The 10,537-nt window shown below is 43.6% G+C and overlaps 2 protein-coding genes across 2 annotated transcripts in view; one reads left to right on the forward strand and one right to left on the reverse strand.

Moving 5' to 3' along the window:
- Positions 1–7,937, forward strand: part of USP8 (ubiquitin specific peptidase 8) — a 17,491-nt gene extending 9,554 nt beyond the window's left edge. Inside the window, exons 10-18 of the mRNA XM_015822748.1 lie at positions 255–839; positions 2,281–2,361; positions 2,534–2,793; positions 3,277–3,489; positions 3,690–3,900; positions 5,063–5,299; positions 5,931–6,073; positions 6,246–6,378; positions 7,209–7,937. Of these exons, the coding sequence (XP_015678234.1) occupies positions 255–839; positions 2,281–2,361; positions 2,534–2,793; positions 3,277–3,489; positions 3,690–3,900; positions 5,063–5,299; positions 5,931–6,073; positions 6,246–6,378; positions 7,209–7,394 (2,049 nt within the window). The 3' untranslated portion in view covers positions 7,395–7,937. The remainder of the gene's footprint in view (positions 1–254; positions 840–2,280; positions 2,362–2,533; positions 2,794–3,276; positions 3,490–3,689; positions 3,901–5,062; positions 5,300–5,930; positions 6,074–6,245; positions 6,379–7,208) is intronic.
- Positions 7,938–8,388: 451 nt separating this feature from the next.
- Positions 8,389–10,537, reverse strand: part of USP50 (ubiquitin specific peptidase 50) — a 12,412-nt gene continuing 10,263 nt past the window's right edge. The window contains exons 6-7 of the mRNA XM_029285426.1: positions 9,903–10,035; positions 8,389–8,785 (exon numbers count right to left, since the gene is read on the reverse strand). Of these exons, the coding sequence (XP_029141259.1) occupies positions 8,594–8,785; positions 9,903–10,035 (325 nt within the window). The 3' untranslated portion in view covers positions 8,389–8,593. The remainder of the gene's footprint in view (positions 8,786–9,902; positions 10,036–10,537) is intronic.

Consider the following 10,537-nt stretch of genomic DNA (forward strand, 5'->3'; position numbering starts at 1 on the left):
AATGGAATGGAATAAAATATGGATTATAGAATAGAATAGAATAGAAAATGGAATGGAATGGAATGGAATGGAATAAAATATGGATTATAGAATAGAGTAGAGTAGAGCAGAGCAGAACAGAACAGAACAGAACAGAACATCTTGGGTTTGGCATTTCCCCAAGAGGCCAAACTATTTTTTAAAAAAGCTATGAAGCAGAAATGAGAAAAACTAGCAAGCAAGCGAGTCCTTTAATTCTTTTTCTTTGGGTCCAGGTTGATCGTAGCAAAAAACCCTCTGGGAAAATTCCAGATGACCATAAGGCAAAGGTTGAAAGCCCAGCGGTTGTTAAGCCGTTAAATTCCAATGGGAAACTGGTTCCGGATCGTTCCACGAAGCCACCACTGGATCCAAAGCTCAACCTAACGGACGAAGAAAGGAGCTCCGGGCACTTGAGGAAGACTGCTGCAGTAGAAAACAACGAAGGCGACGAAGAAGCAGAAGAGCAGAGAGAGGTCCAGAGACGGGAAAGGGCAGAAGAGAGGGCCAGGGAGGATCATGGAGACTGGGAAGGCAGAGAAAACCTCCAGAGATATAAAGAAGATCAAGAGAGGAGAGAGAAAGAACAGCCCGGCAAAGGGGTGGATAGGAAACAAGATCTGGAGAAAGTTCCCAGAGATTCAGCCGACGTGAAAAAGAAAAGTATCGCTGGGAACGAAAGCCCTGAAATGAAGAAAGGCGACATTGACAAAAATACGCCCAGCGAAAAGGGAAAAAATATCTGGACCCCCGAAACACAGAGGCGCAGATTCGCAGAGGAATGCCAAGGTCCTCTGAGGGGGGATTCTGGCTTGAACAAGGTGAGCGACCCCCAGCTGCCACCTGACGGAGGGAGGGGCAGAGGAGCCTGGCAGCCTTTGTGTTTTTCCAGCCCCGTCTGGGAACAGTGGAGGGAGGCCCTACAAAGGTGAAAGTCCACTATAAAACTCAATAAAACCCATGGTGGCAACAGTCGGACCTGTCATTTGATGGGCTCCATATCATTCTGGGGTCCCCCAGGCCGCTTGGCAAAACCAGGTCTTGCAAAAGAGTGTCAAAATGGGAGCCAATCTTATCTCCGCAGGGATGATGTTCCCCAGGGAGGGAGCCAGCAGGGAGAAGGCCCTTCTTCTTGGTCAGGCTAGATCAGGGGTGTCAAACTCAATTTCATTGAGGGCTGCATCAGCATTGTGGTTGCCCTCGGGGGGGGGGTGGCCAGAGTGGGCGCAGCCTACTGGGTGGGCGTGGATGGAGTGGGTGTGGCCTACTGGGTGGGCATGGCCAGCTCTACATTGTTCGCCTCAAGGGTGCCTGTGGGTGCCTGGGCAGGAGTGGGACAGATCTGAGGGTCTCTGGCAGAAGGGGGTGGGACCGGGGCAAGCGCCAAGGCATGGTGCATTTCTTCATTCCTCACAAAGGGTGACCCCTCCCCAGCATGCACCCAGGGGGTGGGGCCGACACGGCAGGGGCTGGTTCCTCGCTGTTTCCGGACGGCCTTGTGGAGCTAAGACTGAATGCGTTTCAGCATAGATGGCCACCACAAAATTGTACATTGGCTCCCGGCCGGCCTGGGCCAGGGCCAAGGCAGTGGGGGCCGTTTCCTCACTGTTTCCAGGATGGCTTCGCGGGCCACATGAAACCACTTCGCGGGCCGCATCCGGCCCCCGGCCCTTGTGTTTGACATGTCTGGGCTAGATGGACCTCTTTAAGAGAGAACCTCTAATATTCCTTGCCTCCCTGCTCTGGTGGGCCAGGTAGATATGACTGGGAAGGTATTTTGGAAAGGTGTGAAGAATCAAATTATAAGAGAATCTACTTTTCTCCCTCCCGGTGCCCCCATAGGCTCATTCCACGAAGGGACATGAAGGGACAAAATCGTCGTTCCCTCAATGGCTCGAAAAGGTTAACCAGATTCCCCTCATGTAAAAAAAAACACAGAATTGCACTGTGCATCCTACTTCCTACTTCTTTGTATTCTCACTGGTAAAGCAGATTCCACGTTCTCGCCTTGTCTTGCAGAGATCATTTCTTACGGCAGCCCGTTCCCAGATCAAAACAAGCCGAGGAAAGCTCCCCACCTAGAGATCCATTCTTCTCCCAAACAAACATTGCTTGTAACTGAATGGCTCAAATCTATTTTGAATGATGTCAGAGAGAACATTTAGTATGTCAAAAGTTTCCACATCCCAGTGAAAATCAGAGAAGTGACACAGTAGGTTATCTTGACAGGGTTTAATCTTTGGGGTTGTTTTTATTTTTTAGTCCCAACGAGAGCCGTTAACCAGAGCCCGGAGTGAGGAGATGGGCAGGATCATCCCAGGATTGCCTGATGGCTGGGCCAAGGTCAGTGCAACTTCTAAGCTTAAGGAGAACTTTTAAGTATCCCAAGAAGGTCCGGTCAATAAAGACCAACTCTACCTATTTTACTCATCCAAATGAGCAGTCTTCGAAATCTAGCTTAACTTTCCCCCTTTTTGTTTTTGTGCTAATTGTCTTCTGGGTATGCCCTTGGAAGTTTCTGGATACAGTCACCGGGACTTTTCGGTACTACCACTCGCCCACCAATTCGGTCCACATGTACCCACCGGAAATGACTCCCTCGGTTACTCCGCCCACTACTCCACCAACTCATAAGCCAAAGCCTGCGTCCGCCGATCTGCGGGACAAGGAGCACTCCAAACTGAAGCGGTCCTACTCTTCCCCAGACATCACTCAGGCTCTCCAGGAGGAAGAGAAAAGGAAGATCCCCACTCCGACTGTTAATCGCGAGAACAAGTACGTTGCTTGTTGCCCATTTCCCCAAGGGGTTTTGCAGGATGCACGTTTATTGGTGGGATAAAAGAAGGAATAAAAGCGTTTTCCTAACTGAGCCTGTCTGGAGTATGTAGGAACGTGATTTTTCTAAACCAGATTTTCTAAACTTTGAAGACCTGTGGATTTCAACTCCCAGAATTCCCCAGCCAGGTATGATATGCTGGCTGAGGAATTCTAGGAGTTGAAGTTCACAGGTAGTAAAAGTGCCAAGGTTGGATACTCCTGTTCTTAACGGAAACCCTTGGCCGAAAACAATCAGGCATTTAAAAGCCTTTGTCCCTCATGATCCTTCTTTCCTGATTTTACTTTATTTCATTTCATCTGTTTGTGACTGTTCACACATACCTACTTGGCGCCACCTGACAACAAGCAAAAGTCTGCTTTTACAGATCTTTAGCGGGAAAAGGCATCTGATTTTACTTTTTTTTCCCCCTCCCTCTACAGGCCTGTGTGCTATCCAAAAACAGAAATTTCCAGGCTTTCGGCTTCACAGATCCGCCATCTGAATCCTGTGTTTGGCGGGATGGGACCGGCTCTGACTGGCCTTCGTAATTTGGGAAACACCTGCTATATGAACTCAGTCCTCCAGTGTTTGTGCATTACCCCCCACCTCGCTGATTATTTCAACAGGAATTGCTATCACGAAGATATCAACCGGTAACTGGCTTCTCCTGAGCCCCCATTTAAATGCCAACATGATTGCAGTGAATTATTTCCTTAATGAATCATAACCGCTCCTAGGCTCCGTCCATAAGTAATCGTCTTAAGCTTGTAGGCGACTCTTTGTAAATCCCTCTGCCCCCCCCCTTTTTTTCCCCAGTACTCATTTTCGGAAATGTCAATCGTTCCTTTTGTAGGTCCAACTTCTTGGGGTACAAAGGGGAAGTGGCCGAGGAGTTTGGCATCGTAATGAAAGCTCTGTGGACCGGACAGTACCGATACATCAGCCCCAAAGACTTCAAAATCACCATTGGAAAGATCAATGAGCAGTTTGCTGGCTACAGTCAACAAGATTCCCAAGAACTGCTTTTGTTTTTAATGGACGGCCTTCACGAAGACTTAAATAAAGTAGGTGTCCCATTTTTTTAAATATTTCTCATGGAAGTGCTGTGTGGCACTAAGGAGAAGAAGAAGAAGAAGAGAAGGTGCTTTTCAGCCAAAGTATCCAATCTTCATCTCTCTCAGAAAGAAAATGGGTTTGTTTAAAAAAAGAGAGAGAGAGAGAGAGAGGTGTCATCTGGTGCAGAAAATAAATCCAAGTTGAAAACAGGTTGTTTCCGTTGCTTTGCAGTAAAGTATTAATACCACTTTACAATGCCTTAGTAAGGCCACACTCGGAATACTGCATCCAGTTTTGGTCACCACGATGTCAAAAAGATGTTGAGACTCTAGAAAGAGTGCAGAGAAGAGCAACAAAGATGATTAGGGGACTGGAGGCTAAAACATATAAGGAAAGGCTGCTGGAATTGGGTATGTCTAGTTTAATGAAGAGAAGGACGAGGGGGGAGATGATAGCAGTGTTCCAGTATCTCAGGGGCTGCCACAAAGAAGAGGGAGTCAAGCTGTTCTCCAAAGCACCCGAAGGCAGGGCAAGAAGCAACGGATGGAAACTAATCAAGGAGAGAAGCAGCCTAGAACTAAGGAGAAACTTCCTGACAGTTAGAACAATTAACCAGTGGAACAACCTGCCTCCAGAAGCGGTGAATGCTTCTGGAGATTTTTAAGAAGAGGTGAATGCTCCAACACTGGAGGTTTTTAAGAAGAGACTGGACAGCCATTCGTCGGAAATGGTATAGGGTTTCCTGCCTGAGCAGGGGGTTGGACTAGATGACCTCCAAGGTCCCTTCCAACTTTATTATTATTATTATTATTATCATCATCATCATCATCATCATCATCATCATCATCATGATTATTATCATGATTATTATTATTATTCTTCCCCATGCTGACTGGGGAATTCTGGGAGTTGAAGTCCAGAAGTCTTCATGTTGTCAAGGTTGAACAGCACTGGTTTAGGAGAAGACGGTGAAGACATTATCAAAGTCTATGGACTGTGTTTTCAGAGCCAAGTATCCATGTGATGTTCTCCATCTCTGTCTTTCCATAATAAATAAATGAGGATAATCATAAATAATAACAAATGATGATTGTTGCTGCTTTCTGCCCAAAACACGCCTTCCAACCCTTCAAGTGGGTACTGATAAGTTTTCGTTTTCCAATGTTCTAGGCGGACAACCGAAAGCGCTACAAAGAAGAAAATAACGATCACCTGGATGACTTCAAAGCAGCTGATCTTGCCTGGCACAAGCACAAGCAGCTAAACGAATCGATTATCGTGGCCCTCTTTCAAGGCCAGTTCAAATCCACAGTGCAGTGTCTGACATGTCACAAAAAATCGCGGACTTTTGAGGCTTTCATGTACTTATCATTGCCGCTGGCCTCCACTAGCAAATGCAGCCTGCAGGTGGGTTTGAACCCTTTGACGATTCTTAACCTTCCAACTTGTTTGTTTGTTTGTTTGTATGTGTGTATGTGTGTGTGTGTATATATATATATGCAGGTCTTGGCGTATTTGGGTCTTTTCCCGTGTAAGATTGAGAGTATCTTGGCGACGTTTCGACGAGGTCCCACTTGTCATCTTCAGGCTGGGGTCTTCGGCTTCGTGCTTGTGCAAGCAAAGTGTGATCAGAGCTGCCGTCTCTCTATAAATATTGGTGGGGGGTGTGTGGAGTGCTGGCTTAGTTGCTGTAGGTGGATTGGTTGGCTGTGTGGGAGCTATTGTTTGCGGATTGTTCAACTACTCAGGATGTTACGAAACAGCTGAACAATCCGCAAACAATAGCTCCCACACAGCCAACCAATCCACCTACAGCAACTAAGCCAGCACTCCAATATTTATAGAGAGACGGCAGCTCCGATCACACTTTGCTCGCACAAGCACGAAGCCGAAGATCCCAGCCTGAAGATGACGAGTGGGACCTCGTCGAAACGTCGCCAAGATACATCAGACACATATTAAAGATACCTATGAAGGAGTTTATTTTTTTTTTTGTTCTTTGAATTCACCCGGAGCAATTTTTTTTGTTTTCTTCCAGGAATGCCTTAGATTATTTTCCAAAGAAGAAAAACTGACGGATAACAATCGGTTTTATTGTAGCCATTGCAAGACTCGAAGAGATTCCTTGAAAAAAATAGAAATATGGAAGTTGCCACCTGTCCTTTTAGTACATTTGAAAAGGTAAGGCTGGCTGTTTATATCTGTTGTGTCTCCAATGATTATGTGCGCCCAGAGCTGCTGTTGGTGAGATGGGTAGCTGTATAAATTTGATTAATGAATAAATCAATAAATATTGATTAGTTTTGGTAGACCCAGCATTGTCTAACACGTATTCCCTGTTGCTCATGGTTAGATTTTCATATGATGGGCGGTGGAAACAGAAGCTTCAAACATCTGTTGATTTCCCTTTGGAGAACCTTGACCTGTCACAGTATGTCATTGGCCCCAAAAGTACTTTGAAGAGATATAACCTGTTTTCAGTATCTGTAAGTAACAGCCTTTGGAATTTATTGTTGGGGATGGTGGTGGCGCAGTAGTTAGAGTGCGGTATTGCAGGCTAACTCTGCCTACAGTCTGGAGTTCAATCCTGACAGGACTCAAGGTTGACTCAGCCTTCCATTCTTTCAAGGTCGGTAAAATGAGGACCCAGGATTGTTGGGGGCAATAGGCTGACTCTGTAAACCACCTAGAGAGGGCTGTAAAGCGCTGTGAAGCGGTATATAAGTCTAAGTGCTATTGCTGTTGTTCAGACACTTAAGTCGTGTCCGACTCTTCATGACCCCATAGACCACAGCACGCCAGGTCCTCATCCTCCACTATCTCCTGGAGTTTGCTCAAACTCAACGTTCACTGTATTGATGACACTCTCCAACCATCTCATCCTCCGTCATCCCTTCTTCTTTTGCTTTTCATCTTTCCCAACATCAGGGTGTTTCCCAAGGAGTCCTGTCTTCTCATTTGATGGCTAACGATTTGAGTTGGGTTGATTTCCTTTAGGATTGACTGATTTGATCTCCTTTGAAGCCCAAGGGATTCTCAAGAGTCTTCTCCAACACGATTCGAAAACATAAAATCTTGGATGCTCAGCCTTCCGTATAGTCCAACTGTCACAGCCATTCATCACTACTGGGAGAACCGTAGCTTTGACTAGACGGACCTTTCTCAGAACCTTTTGAATGCTATTGGCTAATTAGTTAATAAACAGACTCCCTTGTGTTCATATATGTCAATCAATAACTTCTATTCCTAGAGTGTTTCCCCACATGTAGCTTTCCCAAAGCTCTTGATCCTAATTTATTTTTTGTTTCCTCCACAGAACCACTATGGAGGGCTGGATGGTGGACACTACACAGCTTACTGCAAGAATGCTGCAAAGCAACGATGGTATAAATTTGATGACCACGAAGTCTCGGATATCTCTGCCTCCTCAGTGAAGTCTTCAGCGGCTTATATTCTCTTTTATACATCTTACGAGCAACGGGCTGCAGATCTAGCCACTTAAAAGGAAGGACCGAAGGATACTTTAGCTGGTTTAATAAATGACTGAGCTGCGACCAATATAAAGTTGCCTAAAGAGGGCTGCAGCAGTTCCTTGTCCAAAAATGTATTTTAGTGCTATTGCTGAAAATTAAATTATTAACTCTGCGGCTTCGTACGGAATAATATGTTTCAAACCGACTTATTTGTAGCTACGCTCGAAAATTATAAATCTTGCTTCGTCCTTTGGAAAGTATTAAGAGTTGGATTCAAGATGTGTTAAAATTCAAAGCGTATCTTTCTTTCCCTCTTTCCCACGTTTATGGCCTTTTCACACTAACCTTAAGCTTGATTCTACTGTGAATATCTTAGCCAGAGATAAAGATTGGAATGTATGTGTGTACATACCGATTGCAGAATTGCACATCCAACATGTATATAATAAAGAAATCCGATCCTTTGACAAGCATTGCTAACAGAGAGATGGCTGCTTTTCTCAAACTAGGTTTCTGTATGACTATCTCCGCACTTTACAATGTACTCTGGAAGACTGAAGCATTACATAATTTTTAATATGTGTCTTGTATCCGTGTCTTTTTTTAAAAAACCAAAAAAAATATCCTACGCAGTTGTCTCAAAATGCATTGGCCTGATAAATATTCCTTGCTTTGCAATTTAATAAGTGTACATTATTTCAGGATGAGTAGACTAGAGAGCAAATACAGAAATCTAGGATTGCTGGAATATACTTTTTAAAGAAGCATGGATTTTGGAACGGGGGAACCATTTCATAACTAGCTTTTACTCCAGGAACACTTTTTGAGAGGATGTGGTTGCGATGTATTAAATAGTACACTTTTTTTTTTTTAATCAGAAGGCTGGCAAACTTTTATGAGCTTCACTCGGGAATGTATAATCCGTTTAGAAATGTAATCAGCAAGAGGAGGCATCTAGTTCTCGGTGGATTCTGCAATAATAATGAACACTCAACTCTGGCTGTCCAAGAAGAATTTATTTTTAACTGCAGGTGTCGTGTCACATTCTGTGTAAGGCTCGCCGAGTGGCGTTCTTTTCACTGAAAGAAAGTGGCTTGGAAGAGCCAGCTTCTAGGTCACTCCATCAGTACAATCCAAAGACACGTGGGGAAAAATGCAGTTGTTCCTGAATGACAACCAAAGAATAGGCCAACTCAACATGGCCACTGGAACCTACGACTTGGTTCTCCTAGACATTTTGGTTCTTTACGGGCGCAGAGAAAGCTTGACTGCTATAAAACAGAAGGTAGGCGGCAGATGTTTGCACAGAGGATTCTGGGATCGCTTTGATCTGGGAATCGTCAAAGTCGTACCAATTTTGGCTAAGAGTGTGTCTGCAGAATGCCGTGTAGTGGCCACCGTCCAGATCGCCAAAATGATTCTGCAACAATAACACATTTCAAGTTTATCGAGGAAGTATTTCTTTCAAGCCACTCAAGGCAGCCTATGGGCCTCATCTCCTACTTTAATAATCACTATAATTTTGGGAGGGAGATGGTTCTGAAAATCGGTAAAGTGGAGATTTGTTTCTGACTCCCCAGTCCTACAGTGTCGATTCTTCAACATATATTTATTAGTTGTGCAGTGAGATACACACACACACTGTAATTCAGAGCCAAATTTAACTGAGATTACCTACAGTACACCTTGTACTGTTACGGAAAACAAACTTCATACCTCTTTGCATGAGGTATGGATGTGCAAAGGTTTTACGTCATGTTGCATATGAATTCTGTCATAAGGGCAAGGTGGTGGAGATGGATTTTTTTCCCCTATTTTATTTTTGTTTGCTGTAAACATTGTGTGACCAGTATGGAAAACCTGAAAGTGACTTTTTAAAAGAATAAACTTTTCTTCGTTGAAAAGCATTATCTGGGAAAGCCATCCAGCACGATGTATGGATTGGAATATTACTGTCCCCTCTAATAATCTGTTTTAGGCACGTATGTTTCCTTCCATTCTCACCCACCCACCCACTTCTAATTTTTCTCCAATAAGAGTTAATCCTGAATAAAAACTGATAGTAAACATTTTGGAGAGTCTAGTTCATCTGCACCCTACAGCTGTAGTTTGGAAAGCATAATTTTGCTCTCTTGTTTTTATAACGTCTACCACTTAAAGCAGGGGTAGTCAACCTTGGCTCTTTTATGACTCGTGGACTTCAACTCCCAGAATTCCTGAGCCAGCACAGCTGGCTCAGGAATTCTGGGAGTTGAAGTCCACGAGTCATAAAAGAGCCAAGGTTGACTACCCCTGACTTAAAGGTTTTGTCTTGGTTGCATCAATTGGCAAAGCTTGCTAACCATCTCCTCAACCAATAGCACCATACATTCATCCTTTCTAGTTACTGAATAAAATTATTTTACTGAACTCAGTTTTCTTACTGTCTACTCATTTTTATCCCGCCTTTATTATTTTTAAGAAGTGGACATTCTTGCGTACAGATAACTGAAATGTTATCCTGGAAGAATACTAGAATCATCTATATTGTCACTTACCACTACAGCAAATAAGTTGTATTTTGGATTTTTCCGAAAAAGTGGATATATATAAGGAGACAAATCCAGGTTATTTAAAGGATAGTAGATGTCCGTTTTCAGTTTCTTTTTGTAACTGCCTTGACAATCAAATCTGAAAATAAAGTATGATCTTGATCAATAGTACAATAGAAATGGTTTTTGAGTCATCTTGGTATATTGTTTAGTTAGAGTCATATTTATAATGGAAGAAGTGGGTAGAAATAAACAAGAGACCGGGCTAGCATCTAGTTCTGGTTTTAATAAATTTTATTTCTGAGGTGGAGAAAAAAAAATATGAAAAAAACACTGGTTTTGACCACGAGGAGTTTGAATTTGACAGAATTCAAACAGAAATTTGACAGAAATGGAAGCAGCTTCTAACCTTTCAAATAAAATACAGTGAGAGAGATATCAAGAGTTCAAATCGCCAGGACCAGATGGATTACACCCCAAGGTTCTCAAGGAACTAGCAAATGTGATCTCTGAACCACTGAACTATATTTTTCAGAGATCCTGGAGCACAGGGGAACTACCAGAGGACTGGAAAAGAGCTGATGTAGTTCCCATCCTCAAAAAAGGAAAAAAAATGGACCCAGGAAATTACAGACCTATCA

Source organism: Protobothrops mucrosquamatus, unplaced genomic scaffold, assembly GCF_001527695.2.
Source record: "Protobothrops mucrosquamatus isolate PMUCROS unplaced genomic scaffold, P.Mucros_1.0 scaffold1662, whole genome shotgun sequence".
NCBI classification, from domain to species: domain Eukaryota; kingdom Metazoa; phylum Chordata; class Lepidosauria; order Squamata; family Viperidae; genus Protobothrops; species Protobothrops mucrosquamatus.